This window comes from Typopeltis vanoorti, chromosome 4, assembly GCF_054136105.1.
Source record: "Typopeltis vanoorti isolate ZY-2024b chromosome 4, IOZ_Tvanoo_1.0, whole genome shotgun sequence".
NCBI lineage: Eukaryota > Metazoa > Arthropoda > Arachnida > Uropygi > Thelyphonidae > Typopeltis > Typopeltis vanoorti.
In genome coordinates, this window is record NC_143552.1 from 91,040,411 (window position 1) to 91,058,028 (window position 17,618).

The window sequence follows — 17,618 nt, forward strand, 5'->3', positions numbered from 1 at the left end:
TTAGAGAATACAGAGACAAATGTAAGAAAGCTAAACACTGTGTAAAAGTAGCTAAACAAAAGTCATGGGAGGACTTTGGCAAGAACATAGAAAATAAATATCAAGAAGGTGCCAAGATATTCTGGAGATTATTGAAGACACTTAGAAATGGAGGAAAGAGTGCTGTAAAAGGAGTTAGAGATGATAAAGGTAACATGAAAACGGGAGAAAAAATATATCCTTGAAATGTGGAGTAATTACTTTGAAGAATTGCTAAATGAAACAAGCAGTGATAGCACAGTGGTAAAAAAACAAAACAGGCATACAATCAGGAATACATATCCATACTTGAAGTAGAAAAAGCCATCAAAGGCTTGAAATGTGGAAAGGCAGCAGGAGTAGATGATATTCTACCAGAAATGCTGAAGTATGATGGTATAAATGTCTTATAGTGGCTGCACTGCATAGTTCAGAAAGTCTGGACAGAGGGACGAATTCCAGACGATTGGAGTAGAGCTCTAATAGTACCCATAGATAAAAAGGGAAATAAAACTGATTGTGAGAATTACAGAGGTATTTCTCTACTGAGTTTCTGGCAAGATCTATGCAAGTATACTTGAGAAACGGTTGAGAAGAATTGCGGAAGAAAAGCTTGGTGAAGAACAAGCTGGATTCAGGCCAAATAGAGGCTGTCAGGATCAGATCTTCACTTTACGACAAATAGTTGAGAAGTCATGGGAACATAACAAAGATCTGTATTTAAGTTTTGTAGATCTGGAAAAAGCACATGACAAGGTGCCAAGAGAGAGAAGCTGTTCAATACGCTATAGTTATATGGTGTCAATGGGGCATTATATCAAGCAATACTTAGTCTTTATTTGAGTTGTAAGTCAGCAGTTCGAATTGAAGGACGTACAGGAAGATGGTTTAATGTTAAATCTGGTGTGAGACAAGGATGTACATCATCCCCTCTGTTATTCATTATCTATATGGATCACGTTATGAAGGAAAGTGGTATTAAACATGATATCAGAATTGGAGATGTTAATATCAGCTCTTTGCTTTATGCGGACGATGTTATATTTCTAAATAAATCCGCTACAAGTTTGCAAGATTCCCTGACTAAATTGAATAACTGTTGTAATAGATATGGTATGAAGGTCAGCATTAAAAAGACAATGAAAATAGGCAGAATCATGGAAAATGTCAACTGTGTTGTGAATGGAGAACCTGTGGAACTAGTAAAACATTTCAGCTACTTAGGCACGATTTTTTAGTGAAGATGGTAAATTAAATATGGAAATAGACAACAGAATCAACAAAGCTGCTATGGCAGGAAGTCAATTGAATAAATTCATATGGAATAAGAGAGAAATTAGTCGGAACACTAAATTAGCTGTATATATACAAGACAGTGTTCCAACCTATTTTAACTTATGGATCTGAGAGCTGGGTCAGAAGTAAAACACTTGACCAAAGACTAGAGACCGCAGATATGAGAGTCCTGAGAAAGATTAGAGGCGTGAACAGATGGCATCAATGGCAATGTCACATTAAAAATGAGGATATTAGGAAAGAAGTTGACATTGTCAGCATCCAGGAATGCGTTAGTAGAGCTAATCTCAGGTGGTATGGTCACTTAAACAGAATGGGCGAGGAAAGATTAGCAAAACAAGTGTTCTCTGCCAGGTTGGCAAGAAAACGACCCAGAGGAAGACCAAGATATAGGTGGATTGATATGGTACAAAGTGCCTTAGACGATAGAAATATAAGATCTGATAACGTTGGAGTCTTGACAAGTAACAGACTGATTTGGAGGAAAATTGTAGATAGGACGTTAGTATAATGATGTAAATTTTTCATGTAGTACTATCACATCCTGTACACCCCTTGAGGGTACATGTCAGGAATTTGATGATGATGATAGAGTTTTGGGAAGTCATGTTCACGTAGTGACGCCAACCATGACTAATGCTCGAAAGTGCACACAGACAGGGAGATTAAGGTGTGGTACCAGACAATGTTGGTAGCTGTTTTCGATCTCAAATTACACCATCGTCAATTGCTGGAAGCCTGCAAAGTGATCATAACTATGCCGGGTGTGAAAAGCGTGGTTCCGGCATGACTTTCCCAATTCTCTTGTCTTGTGTAATACTGCGTGATCTTTTTGAGGATGTGGCTGGCATCGCAGCAATATCAGAAATATTTTACTAGCCTGCGTATCCCGGAGAAAGTTCACATAATAGTATGCGAAGAGAAAAAAAATCACTGAGACTATGCTTTAAGTTATGTCATTACACTTCGTGCTTCTTTTATGTTACCCTCCCCACAAAATAGTAAAATAAAGCACAGCCTTACGAAAAATCTAGAAAACTAGATTTAACTAGAAAAAATCTAGCTAAAAACTATATTATAATGTCAAAAATATGTTTCAATGCTAGTCAAGACGAAGAGTACTCCTTGAACTTAAAATTTATATAATTTTAGAAACTAAATTTCAGCTGTCTGTTTCCTTGACCATATAGTTTCATCCTACTTATTCTATTTAGTCATTCCTGTTTTAAAGATGGTATATGTGCATAATTCAACATCAAAATTTCTTCTTTTGGCTCAAAATCAAATTCATTTTGCATTCACTTCTTAAAATTGCATTATTCTAATACTTTTAGGAACTATTCAGAATATTTTTCGATTTCAGTGATCAAATTGAAATATTTTCATTGGTGGATTGATATTCATAATCCAAACTTTTCTTCCTTCTTTAACGGTAAACTTTTGATTTTAAAAGTTAAACAATGTAAAGTTTTAAATTTTCTCCACTTAATACCCAGTTGTTTGGTGAGGCTGTGAAATGTCTTAACATTTACCGATGTCATGTGAGCATTTGGAAAATATTCGAAGTGCAGAGCACTAAAATAATGAGATCACATAAGTGCTGCCTATACAGATAAATGTCCATGGTTGTATATCTGCATTACTTACTTTTCTGGCTTAAGTTATTTTAAATTATTCAGTACTTAAGCTAGCATGTAGTAAACTAGTATGTAGTAAAATAAGTATGTAGTTGTCCTGAGACTGTAAGTGTTTCTCACGAGGCAGTAAGGGGTGTGTGCTTAGTACTTGCTCTGCTTTCAAAGATCTCTTTAGATCTAAGTAGGAATCCTGTTGTTTTCTATTGTATAAAATATTCAGATTCTATACTGGGAGAGTTCAGATTTAGATTTTAACATTTTTTGTTATGACTTTTGTATTATTTTTATGTTGAGTATCTTAAAGAGTAGTTTTCTTCTCCCATCCGTAATAAAGTTATTACGGGATTCTAGCTAGACGAATTTTATTCAGATTTAGCATTTAGAATTCTAAAAGTTTTAAAGCCCATTTGCTGAATCACGAACAGGAAAGAAAAGGAAAAAAATATGTATTGCAACAACTCCACTACCCCTAGATATCCAGTAAATAAAATTTAGTTTCAATTAATTTTTATTTGCAAAAAAAAAAGCGAATTGATTTTAATAATTCCTCAATCGGTGGGTGGGTAGGAATTATTAAAATCAGTTCGATTTTTTTTTTTTTTGTGTGTGTTAATGAAATATAGGGTCACAGTTAAATTTTTTTTTGGATCTTTTCAGTTTTGGCTACAATTTAATTAAATATAATAATAATGGCAATAAGTGCGATTCTAATTGCTTATTAACGCCAATGTAATCTTGTTACTATATTGACTTGACTGGCCTTTTAAACTTTACAACATTCAACGATCGAATTTACCAATAACGTAATCAACAGTATGCTAATAACTTATACTAATTATTATTTACTATAATTATGATTATACTAAATCTATCGACATTAGCAGTATTCATCTAATTATATACCAATGAGCAGTTCAGTAATAGCAATTATTCATTCTTAATACTATCTAGAATCTAGATGGCGAACCTTTTTACCCAGGTGTGTCAAACATCTTTTTTTTTTAAATATTGACGTTGTTGATGTTCCACTTGCATACATGCATTATAAATTTAACTACATAATCATAGAATGGTGACTTATACATATCATATTAGGCTATTTATTTAATAGGACATTGATATAAAATCTATGAATTCATATTATACAATTAATTTAATAAAGTGAAATTACAAACTTACATTACATTTAATGACTTTTCTGTTGCTGAGTGCTGGTAGAAAGTTGCTTTATAGAAGGGCTATAGTGTGTACATTTTAATGCTACACAGCGCTCAAATCATTGCTCAATCTATTTCTCCCTTTCGATTTGATATTATTTAAGGCAGAAAATAGAGTTTCACAGGAGTATGTAAAAGTTTTTATAATATCATATGACTATGCAGAAATTTTAATGATTAAGAAAGAAAATGTAAACTTAAAACGCTCGTTGTTTATAGGCTAATTACAAAATAAAATAGAAATAGGCTAACTATAAAATATAATTCTTTCAATGAACCGAAACCTACCTTCGCCTTAACTGAGAGCGCTCTCACACGATTTATCGCATTTTTCAACATGCAAGGTGTGTCACCTGAAACCCTCAAGTGTGTCAGTGCTGATACGCGTGTCATAGGTTCGCCATCACTGATCTAGATTGTCTGCATCCACCACAACTCATTCTTTGTAATCCATTCCATGTATTTTTCACCCAATCTTCATTTCTCCCCCACCCCCCAAAGTAGGACCTCGCTCAGTCAAATACAATGGAACTTAGTTATCTGCGTTATATAGTCCTTGAACTAACTTGCAAACTTCAATTACGTTTCCGCTCCTACATCGAACCATTTTAATCTCGTGACTGTCTGAATACAATTTCAACAAGCATTTTGTGAATAATTTCTAAATAATTTGGATTATCTTAGTACTCATTAATATCTGAGTTACTAAAAGTGAGAGGCTTAATATTTGCCTCAAAAAGTAACTTATATAAGGGTATTAAACATATTTTCTCTCCCCTTCATAGCAGTGATACTTCTTTTAATTAAAACTACAATCTTCTGATCATTTAGGTTATCTTACCACTGTGATTCCTGAACTTAAACTCGTTATCAGGCAAAATACTTAAATCTTAATTATATACAGTAAAACTCTTTCTCAAGTATTTCCATCTAACTTTTATCCTTAAATGAAGATTGTTAGGAAATTGTATATTCTTACGTTTCAACACATTAAATTTTAATTTCAACTTTTCATAACTTCTAGTTGCTTTTGAGTGATCGAGATTTAATGAGTTAAGTGATCCTGCGGATCAGTCATTGAGGGTAGGGTGATCTGAGGGATCGCCTAATTTTTGAAGAAGGCCCGCACTTAAATAGAGCCTCTACTGAAGTGGCCTTTTTTTCTGAGCCCTTCGGTGGTTGCCTTGCCCAGGGAGATGAGCGGTTCTTGCTGGTGGCTTGTGGAGGTTGATGCTTGGTTTAGTGGTAGAATGTACCTACCACTCAGTGGAGCTGAGACTTCTGCAGGTTTTGTCTGGCGGAACTCCTGCTGAGTTTAATGGAGTATAGTGAATTATAAGATCCTTCCTGCTATTCATTGAGGGTTAGTGACATTGGAGGATCGCCTTGTTTTTGGAGAAAGTCCGCACCTAAATAAAGCCTAGTTTCTGGAGATCCCCCCGCCTCCACCTTTACTTGTACACTGCTTGCCTTTTGGGAAGTAGAGCGGTTCTGTTCGGTGGCAGGTTTTTACCTGTCACTGAGCAGACCTGCTGCTGAGTTTACTGCTTTGGAGATTTAGGTCAGGATTGATGAGTTTAGTACTGATCCTTTAGGGTCACTCAGTGAAATGTAGAATGATCTCATAGATATTGATGTGAAGTCATTACCCTCGTTATACAAGTAGCCTAGTCGTGAAGATACTTCACGCGCAACCTCCGCTTGCTTTCACTTGGATAAAGGATAACACAAGAATATAATTTCTTGGCAAGTTTAATTTCTTTTCTTGGCAGTTTACGATTCTAACTAGTTTAATATCGTCAACAGAGAACAAAGATTTTATTCTTAACAGTTCAATAATGAATATATTAAACAAGGATCCTAAAACGCAACTACCTTTTGGTACTCCACTTTTAACCGACTCCTGGATGTCCCTCTAAGCACTGCTTCTCATCGATTGTCATCTACTTTTTTATTGATAGAATTTTTTTTTTTCACTCAGTTACAAAGTAAATTATATTTGACAAGAAATTATATTCTTGTTTAATCTTCTATACAAATATAAGCAAGCAAAGTTGCACTTGAAGATCTTCACGGCTGAGCTACTTGTATAAGGAAGCTAATAACTTTACATTAATTAAGAGGTGTGCCTTGCATTATGGGATACAAAAGCAACTGATGGAGAGTAAAAAGCTTCTTTATACAAGTAGCCTATTCATGAAGATACTTCGCTGAAACTTTTTGCTCAGACTCGGATGAAGGATCAAACAAAAATAATTTTTTTGTGTATAATTTTCTTTCTTATTTATCTCACAAAGCAGTCGTAAATAATATTTGACGAATTTTAATCGCTAATATGAGAAACACTATCAAAGGCTTTGATGAAATCTAAATAAATCACTTCGTAGTCGTTATCATAATTTTTTTTTTTTCTGATAACTTCTTTATATGCAGTGTTTTTCCCAATATGTAGTCCTGATGAAGGAATTTTGTTACATATCTTAGTTCGGAAGTACAGAATGTGAGAGATTTAGAAGGATATCATCAATACGTGTTTTTTTTTTTTTTTTTTAAGTATTCAAATTGCTTAAAGTTGTTCTTTCAGCTAAAGATTAAGGAGAGCATTGTGAACTATTGGATAGTAGGAGGAGAAGATGAGGGTTTTGGAGAAAAATTATGATCTGATGCTAGAAGGTAGATTTTACCTTTTGGCAATATTGCAGGTTCTCAATGGTGATGGTAGCATCCAGAGCTATGTTAAATCGCTATTTTTGTTTCTTCTTCTTCTACTTCATCGGAGCATTATCCGATTAGATAATGCTCTGCTTTCCATAACTATTGTTGTGGGTTCGAGTCCGATTGCCGCATGGGTGTTTGTGAAAGTTCTACTCGCTAGAAAATAATCAAAGCGTTCGAATAGCTTATTGCGGAGACGAAGGAAGTTAGGAGACAGAGAACGAATGATACAGAATTGGGCAAGGATATATTCAGTCAGAGAATATCAAAAAGGGAAAACTCCATGTTAATTAGCTTCCAATATATGATTATCGGAGTACAGATAAACACAGATTTCTCAATTTAGACAGAATGAATCATGGAGAATATAGTTGGAAACAGTGAGAAAAACGAGAGTAATTTCAGTGACGGAAATGAGAGCTGGACCACACCGATTTTCATATTTACCAAGCAGGTCATGTATTGTTGAAATGTATTTTCAATGCTGTTGGATACTTTTTAATACTTGCAAAGGATCTGTTTATTCAAGAAAAAATTGGAAATAACGTGGAATATAGGTCATAAGAAAATGAAAACCATTTGGCTTTTCTGCATAGCAAAAGGGATTTAAAGCTCAGCCCAAACGTGGTATTGGTATTATGTCTCGCATACCACCATGCTTTCTATTCTCCACTGACAGAATAGGAAGCATGGATACTATTCATCAGATGACGTGTCTCTTAATATTACCATAAGGTTTGTTCTTTCAACAATTATCTAAATCGCTCATGTACATATGTCTTTCCTTCCAAGACGTCCATGCCATGTTCTGAATACATCATTCGTGCCGTATAGTAAAAGCGAGCTGTAAAGCATGCTCTAGAATCCAAATATGTTCTCCAGTAAGCAGGTTGGTGATTGACCTTTCTTCTGACTAGGAACTTTTTGTGGTGGGATTATTCCTGCTCTTCCCAAACACCTCTTTCGTGGAAAAGGATCACACCACAAGAAGGAGGGAGGGGTTGACATTTGACTGGGAGTGACTGCATGTCACTCCCAGTCAAATGTTTTAATATAAGCTTCGCTGATCGTACATCAATTTTTATCTTTTGTACCTGAACATGACTGATCTGCACATAAATGTCATTATGGTAAACTACGACCCCTGTCATTACAGTCTTAACTTACCTAACGACTTGAAAAACTTCGAGTGAACAGATTCTATTGTGTTACATTTTTTTTTTATTGAATATAATATGTAAATCTTGAAATGTTTCTACTTGATTAAAATTTCCAGATTAAAGCCAATCGAGTGAAGCAGTTGAATTATGAAGTGAGAAAAAGGGAATAACTAGGGGAGGAGATTAACGAGTAGGAGATTCCATTTAGTGTACACGTTTTAGCAGTACACAAATAAGGTATCTGTAATAACTCTTCTTCTCCTTAAGAAGAGTATATGCTTCTGTGTAAAGATTAGCAGGTCAAAATTACATCGTCATTTTGACGAATTTCGTCATTGTATTGAATTCCTCTCTTCATAGTAGAAAAACAGAAGTTGACTTAAAGGGAAAAATCTAAACAGAACCGTTTAAGAAAATTTATTAATAACGTATTAATAAATTTTCGTGCTAATCGCCGTGTGCTACATAATTTAAAAGCGAACTATTAAAACATTTATTTGGTTTCCTGAAATGCATTTCATGAGAAATGCATTTCAGGAAATTACTACGTATTACTTCATGTATTACTACGCATCCGAGGAGGTTTTTTTAAATACGTTTGTTCGAAAGGGTTTCTGGTCTTTCGTCGGTCAACAGCAGTTGCAGTGCCATAAGCGTGTTGACATCTTTCTGCCACATGACCCATTTTCCATCTCAACACCAATAATAAAATATCGCATTAACACCCATTTTATAATGGAAATTTCCGAAACTGCTACTTCTGCTAGTGTTCTCATCCGTCATGGTCGAAACATAACAGTACAGTATTATAAATATAGCAAAACAATTGCTTTCAGAACGCAGCTTGTCATGTTACGTCGCTCACATTGGCAATACAATTAGCTTTTTTCCCTCATCGTTAATCATTCAGAAAAGATCTCTAGCTTTGATTTGGCCAGTGTGTTGCAAAAATGCTTGATGTACAGTCCGGACACAAATAAAATCAACAGCCGTGTAATAAAGCTGTTGACACATTTTGTTTATATTTGCTTTCTTATATCTGTTTATATTTGTTCGCATGTTTACATTCGAACTATTGGTTCGAATTCCGACACCAATAGTTCTGGGAGAGAAGTTCTAAAGCATTTCTGAAATTAAAATCCCCCCTCCCCCCAACCGTAATGGGGTTAATGTATTGTTCTCTAGATTCTCAGATTTTACTTATAAACTATAACTTATAAATAAAATCGGAAAATCTCGAGAACAATACGTTGATCCACTACGGTTGTGGGCAGTTTCCTCCTAAAATAAAATCAAAATGCTTTAGAATAGGGGTCTCAAACTCAAACGAAGCAAAGAGCCAGTCAGTTAGATGTATATCAGACGCTGGCCGTATTCAATATTATTCTGTGAACCAAGACATAAACTAAAAAAAGAAAAGCTCTTTTGTTGCCGGGCCTTTACGACTTACGTAAACAGTTACATCACCTTTTTAAATTTATAACCATTTTTATTTTAAATTTTAAAAATATAGCAACTTTAGAAAATATAACTTTAATTACATTTTATTCATACTTTAAGAAAATTATTTAAATACATAATTTTGACTTACAAAAATAAAGATTTTTATCTACGAGTCCTTTTTTTAAATTTGATTTTGATCCTGAAACATGACATCTTTTCTTCTGTACTAGCATGTCAATATCTGCTTTTTCGTTTCTTGTTGCAATATGAATATCACATTTAATCTAGAATCTTTTATCCGTGAACGGAACTTTGACTTATTAAGTTTTATAATTGAAAATAATAGCTCACATAAATAGGTGCTTCCAAAGATTGATGATAGAAACGTGGTACAAAGAATTGTAGTAATAAATTTTACTTTTGTTTAAAGCTGTCATAAAACATTTAGAAGTTTGAATTTTTTCTGTTTTAATCCCCGCAGGATGCTAGAAGCATTGCTTTTTAGAAAAGAAATCACAAAGGTCGCGGGCCGTATCCGGCCCGCGGCCGCCGCCAGTTTGTGACCCCCTCTACTTTAGAACTTTTCTCCCAAAAGTATTGGTGTCGGAAATCGAGCCAATTGCATCTACTTCAGGAGAGCATGATATGTGTTTAACTGATGGTTGTCATTCATACCAGATTTTGATAAGACAGCGATATATCTTTCCTGACACGGGGAAAAATATTTTCATCACGAAACATGCATCAGATTTGATAGGTATCACTTCGTTCTTCTTTATCACATATGACTATTTGCAAAAGCTAATAGTTTACATTCTATATATCTTCATTTTAAAGACGTTTCTATACAATTTTCTGCATGGATAGCCAGAATGCTTAACTTCTAAGTTAGCCTTGGGTATTGAATTTTATTCTGGTCCATTGTTAATCGGCATTTAAATTTTATTCACTTTTTAATAATTAATAAAATTTTATTTCTATTAGTCTGTTTTTTAAATAATTTTAAATGACTAAAAGCAGCATTCTAGCGCTAGCTCTCTGGCATGTGAGATTTGGTAAACTTTGACGATAATTTATGTTCTAGCCAGGATCAAGACCAGTATGCCAATAAAAATGGGAAAAGTTGACAGTCCTTCAGATTATTACTGAGTCAATTAGACAGTATTTTTATTTTTTAATTTTCGTGTTAAAATTAATTTAACACTATTTCTATAAATCACATTTTGATTGATTGAGAGAGGGGGAGAGAGAATTATTTTTATTTTTCACTCAATGAATACCTTTTTGTAGCGCCGTCTTGGGAGAAGCAACATTGCCCTAAGATTGGAAATACCTTGGTTTGAACCCATCTAGAACAAACGGCATTATTTTGAGGCCCTTTTCTGTAAGAGATTAGTCGGGGTTTTTTCAAGGAGATAGAAGGCTTTTTGGTTTTTACGATCTCAAAAGAAAACAAACAAACAAAAAACTTGCCGCAGACATATTGGCTCCCTGGCCTGAAATGCCTTTCTTAATCTAGTTAATCTCTCTCTCTCTCTCACACACACATACAAGGGTGTGTGTTGGAAAGTTGTGATAATCACCGTGAAGTGAATTGAGGTAGAACCATGTAACGTACACATCATTCTACATATTCCTCACGAAGTGTTATACACTTTCTACAACGCCTTTGCTGCATCATTTGCAATCCGCTAAGAAAAACGTCTTTCCCTTGTTGCACAAATCAGCTGTAGATATGACTTCATCATCTGTGGTAAAGTTTGTTCCTTTCAAGTGCTTCTTTAAATTTGGGAATAGGAAATAGTCAGATGGGGCCAGGTTTGGCGAATAGGGTGGGTGAGGCAGACAATGAAAACCCAAGTTGTGTATTATCTGTTGGGTTTCATGAGCAGTGTGAACAAGTGCGTTGTCCTGCAAAAGCAACACGTCTCTGCTTAGCCGCGGCGTTTTTCTTTTAGTGCCACCTTCAGAGCTATTGAATAAATTGCTACTGTAACAGTTTCAATTTTTTTTTTTTTTTTTTAGGTACTTAGTAAGGATTACGCCATCCATTCCATATCCCAAAAGACAATGGCAGGAACTTGCCCTGCCGATTTTTGGGTTCGGAATTTCTTTGGACGTGTAGAACCTTTTGTGTCTCCACTCCACTGACTGTTGTTTGGTCTCTGGGTCATAGTGATGAAGCTATGTTTCATGAACAGTCACAATACGAGCCAAAAAATTTGAACCTGATTTCTCAAAATGACCCCAAATCCCTTGAGATGACAGCACACGTTCTCGCTCTCTTTTGGTCGGCATTCAAACATTTGGGGACCCATTTTGCTGATAGCTTCCGCATGTCTAGATGTTGATGGATAATGACCCCCAACTCGTTCCCTGGATAACTCCAGAGTGTTTCCAATGTTTTTGGCTGGCATTCGTGTATCATCAAGGATAATGGCATGCACTGCATCGATGTTTTAAGGTTTTATCGCTGGGGAAGGTCTTCCTGACCTAGGAGCATCTGTTGTTTCAGGATGCTCAGTTTTAAATTTGGCCACTCATCTGACAACTGTTGGATATGCTGGGGCACAATCCCCCTAAAGTCTCACACAAAATCCTGGTGAATTTCAGTTGCGGACTTTTCTTGCAGCACGAAAAACTCGATGACAGCCCACACCTCTGTGTCTTCAAATTTCTTCAAAACCCTCTGAAATGTCTTCTTATATATGCTAAAAGATCTTATATATCCTAAAAGAAAAAGAACAAATTATTACTATTTGATGAAACATGGGGGTTAAATGGTTTTAAGATATGTTCTCTCTTGTGATTATATCAGTTGCTTTAATATCATTTTTGTTCTAGGTGTTTATCAGAACTTTTTAGTCCACCCTCGTACATAGAGTAAAACCGTGACCAATTTTTCAGTACCTTTTTAAAAGTTTCTTACTAAATAAAAGTAGTTTTAAGAAGCATACCCAATTGTGATGCGAAGTGTTCGAATTACAGTGTAATCTGGATAATTTGGAATGGAACCGCATTGTGATATGATTGTTTTTGAATATTTTTAGGTGACAGATGATTTTAGTTGGCCAGTGTGGCACCACCACCACCATTCTTATTAGAGGCCTGAAGTTGGTTGAAAAAGTACTGTATTACTCTTTAGAGCAGGCGGCATGGATTCAACCAATTAGGCAATCTACGGTACTTATATCAATTTTATTTTCAAGGCTCCATGATGTATAATCGTAAATGATATAGGATTATACACTGCCATGAGTGGAAATGTCATATTTCAATACATTCCTCTAATTTAAGAGAAAATTCTCTTAAATTAGACCTAAAATGGAATGCAGGCATAGTCTATTAGATGATACAGTCGGATATATGGTTGAAGTGAACATTATATTCTTCTATTAAGTCTAAAGCTTAAATATAGTGCAAATACAGCTTTTATTTTATTTCAAAAGATATTGTATTTATGATTTATTCTAATATTGTAACCAACAGCTACAACAATGTTACTTTGCACTTTATTTTAGAAATATAAAATTTATTATGTATATAAAACTTATTTTATTGTATATGAAATTTTCACTAATAAAATATAAGTATGGTTAAGGACATCCTTTTACTTTCATACTGTTATAGTTTATATCGCCTCTGATGTTTCTGTTGTGGATGACTCCACGCCACACATGCTGTGTCTGAAGTACCGATATGCGATAGCTTACCAGATTTGAAAATCATCGAATTATATACATACATATATACAATTACATACATATAGATATTTATAAATTCATTTCTTTCAAAGTAGTTTCATTTGCACGTTAAAAAAATAGAAACATCGAACTCTTCTTGGGAAAAACCAGTTCCGCATACCTATTAAACGATATCTGTAAAGAATGAAACTGTGCATAAAAGGATCACATGAATTCTGGGATAATTCTATAATAGTAACTGGATACGAGAAGAAGAAACAGCGCGACTGGAATTTCAAAGCTCATTTTCCTATTGTGATTATAGGAATACGATCTTGCAGTTTCTAAATGACGGAGATAAGAAATGCGCATGACACATGGCAAAAGTGTCTTCTGCGGAAGTGAGAGCCAATATGGACGGCTTTCATAACCTGTATACTCTCCGTGGATAGAAATGCGGGCGCGCCAGCACACGTGGGTGCGCTGCTTGAACTTGGAAGATTAGTGATTACTAAGATACGGAAAAAATGAATAAACATTTTAAAAAAAATCCTGTACGCAGTGTCATGACAATGACAGCAATAAATTAAAAGTAAAAAAAAATAAGCAAATAAAAATCATACAACCAGGGTGGAGTACACCGGGCCCCAGGGAATAGTGTCACTACCTACCTACCTACCTGTAACTAGTTTTCTAACTCGTTCGTCCACTTCGCCCGTTTATTGGTAGCAGACTTTAGAGGAAGCTATATGTATATCGGTGAAAGCATTTTGACGCAATCGTCACATCTCTTTAACAGCACGTGGTAGTCGACCTAACTGACCTGCCGGTTTTGTTTAGAGTAGCAAAATTTTAGATAATAATTGTTACCAGTATTTGAATACGCATGGTCCTGATGTAAAATGTGGAAATTTCTTCTTAAATTTTCAGATGAGCGGGATGCTATCCAGAAGAAGACATTCACGAAGTGGGTTAACAAGCATCTCAAAAAGGTAAGATATTAATTTTATTTATATTTTCACTATTGTAGATTGCATCAAACGTGATGTATATAAAATGTCCAATTGAGAATTGGTCACATTCTTTTTCGAAAGTATTCATACATGTTGTAATGGAATTTTAAGAAATGTGAACATAATAAATGCAATTATGGATTCGAATTAATTTTCTTGAAGGCGGTGCTTAATTTATTTGCTTCTAAGGATGACTTGAAGATGTATAACTGCAGACAAGTGATTCCGATTTCTGTTCATCACACTGAACTCTGAAAGCATTACTTTTTTTTAAATGTATAATTAATGTCATGATTATAAAACAGAAAGAAACATATTCTTTTAAGGGCGGTTATATATTACTGTCATTAGCGTCGTCCGAAGTTAACTTCAGAATCGGTGTAATCATCTCTTATAATGGAACGACTCATTCGGAATTTCTAAAATTGTACACATAATTTTTGAATTATACTTCACCTCTAAATGGTTTAATCGTAATCATATTTAAGATAATTAAGATAATTAGTAAGCATTATCTGTGTCATATCCTTATCTGTGTATAATCAGTTTCATGTGTAAACTACATGGTTTATTATAACTTGAATGCCGAAGTAATAACAACTGTAATCATATTAAAATTCATCACTTCGATTTTATAAACTTGTGTACCCCACCCCCTTTTTTTTGTGCTTTCTTTTTGGTGTGAAAAAACCTAAAACTTGTATCTTTTGTTATAAAGGGTTAGGTCAAATTGCAATTTCCATTCTCTCCATCTCGTCTTCTAAAATTAGAAAAGAACACAGTATTGCAGACAATAAAATAAAAAGAGAAACGGGTAGGTCAACTGTCCTCCGCAATGCTATATGTGTGTATCTGAGTGCTCGCGCGCATTGATTTCCGATAGCGGAGACTTGTACTTTATTCATTCGTCTAGCAGTAGATGCTGACTACCACATCCCAAAGGTATTCGATAAGGTTAGCGGGAGAGGAACTAGCAGATGACCGAATTTCTTGTTGGTCATCTTACCCTCTTTCAGCTCGTACTGTAATATTGATGTTTCTGTAAAATATTCGATTGCAGACTGGAGCATTGTTCCAGTACTTCTCTTCAGACAAATCTCTCCCCTCTCCGTCCAGCTGGTTAGGACGACCGTCGACAACGCATTCCGGAACACTAATCCTTAATGCCGACTGAATTATATAGTGTATGTTACGGTCAAGATTTTCACTAAATTCTTTTCATACGCCTGGCCTTATACCATCACTGTGGACTTGAGTAAATTCAGTGTTGGAATTATTTCAAAACAGGATTGTTGAATATGACTAAACAGTCTATGTTCAATCGAAAATGAGCACTCTTCTATGACCTTCGTACGGTATAGAACGATACGATCTCTTTCTTGCCTGTTATTCTCTGAGGTTGTCATTCCACGTAGACATGAAGCATAAATGTCAATACCACCGCCACCTGACAGTTGTAATACTATCTGTATTACAATTGTCTTATGTACTTATTATAAATCTCCAGGAGTTAAAGACTGAACCCAGAAATTTATATAGGATTGTTGCATCGCGTAGGATGCCCTCGTTGTGGACTTTGTCCAATCCTCTAACACTTTATTCTCAAGGGCGGAGTTCCTTTAATCATAACTACCTTTTTGAAGATCGTTGGGCAGCTGGTCTCCACCCATCAGCCACCAATGACAGCTGAGATTGAGCCTCTTAATGAAACGATACTTTCAGGATAGAGATTACAGCAAACAAATATCGTCATCTTGTACTCTTAAACCTTAACAGGCTACATTAGTCAGAAATAGATAGCTGCGTGGATAAAACCTCGAGTTTCAACACGGAAAAACCCTGCTTGTCTCTGCTTAAGTTATTGGCGCGGCTATGTTCTCGAGTTAGTCAGTCTAATATGTGAGAGCAGCGACAATTTCTTGCTTTAATAATATTCATGCTTAATGTTATTAAAATTTTTGCTTGTGCTACTTTTTTTCTTTCTTTTCAAAATATTCCACACAAAGTGCACAATTCATTGTGTCTCATTTTCTTATTTGAATAAATACTGTAAATTCTATTTGGTGGAAAACTGCTTCTTCCAGGAAGAAGCAGTTTTCCATAGTTTTTATCAAATTAAAACGATTTTTTTTATTGGAAAAAAAATCGGCGATGTTTCGTTGCGACGCGTGACTCCAAGATAGTATAAAAACCAATGCATTCGGATAGAGCAATGTATTACTGTTATTTGCTTTATTTATTATTTTCAGGAGTATTTTCATTCTCTATTTTATTTATTAAATTGTTTTTATCGTGTTCTTTTATAGTTCTTACATGACAAAATACAAATGAAATTATGCACTAGAAAGCGACTCAAACTAATGAAGTTATGAGAAATAAACATCGAAGTCAAAATTTAATAGCACAGAACGTCGTTTCTGTTGAATATTTAAAAATTTGTTTTAATTTGATAAAAACTGTGTCTAAGATACATTATACTCGTTCAAAATCACTTGTAGATACTCTTTGCATGAAATGTAGTTATTTTATATATATATATAAAAAAGTAAACATGCCATTCTTTAAAGAATTACAGCTGCTTTTTATTCTTGTTTGAACTAGAATGGAACAAAAGGAAAAAAAGTTGTTCACTTTTTTAAATGCACCCAACCCCACATGAAAAAAAAAAAAAAAAAAAAAAAAAAAAAAAAAAAAAAACGCCAGTTCTCAAGGACGTATTTGAGAAACAGCTCCTGATTTAATTTCGCATTACCATTCTCCCGTAGAGATAACGCATCAGAGGAACTTAACGTGTCTTTTATTGTTTTCCCTCAAATTTGTATCCTTAAATGTAAGGGCGTTTTTTTTATTTTTTTTTATATTTTTTATTTTATTTTTTTTTAAATTCCACGAATAAGCGATTTCTGATATAAAATTTCACTGGTGAACATACGAAATTGTAATTTATATTTTCTATAGCTTATGTATTTTCTTATTTGACGTCAATTTCAATATAAATTTTCTACGTTTGGGCAGGAGGGTTCGACAGATAATTTCATAGATAGTTTACATTTTTGGATATTCCTAGAATTTAAAAATTTGCTTCAAGAACGGATTTTTTTTTTTACTGATTAGCATGCTACAATGAACTTGCTGAGTATCCATGCTGGCTTAAATTCTTTCATTAGACTACCCACCGAGATGAAACTAGGGTCATCTACTCTTATTATCTTAGTAGGATTCGTATTTGTATACATAGTTAAGGTTCAGTGATAGTGAATGCTTTGACCTTCCTCTTTTATTTTTTCACTCATTTCATCGCCTTCAGACTTGCTCATCCAACCGTAGAGAGGGTATGCTATGGCAGGAAAACATTTTTACAGCAATTATTCTAACTTAAATGTGTCAGGGACATTGCGTTACTGAATAAATCCCTATACTCTCTTTTATAAATTAG

At 34.6% G+C, this 17,618-nt stretch overlaps 1 protein-coding gene across 1 annotated transcript in view; it reads left to right on the top strand.

Moving 5' to 3' along the window:
• The window catches only part of LOC150107494 (calmin-like), a 301,942-nt gene that overhangs the window by 81,048 nt on the left and 203,276 nt on the right, over positions 1–17,618 (top strand). Inside the window, exon 2 of the mRNA XM_090392111.1 lies at positions 14,100–14,161. Within this exon, the coding sequence (XP_090248237.1) occupies positions 14,100–14,161 (62 nt within the window). The remainder of the gene's footprint in view (positions 1–14,099; positions 14,162–17,618) is intronic.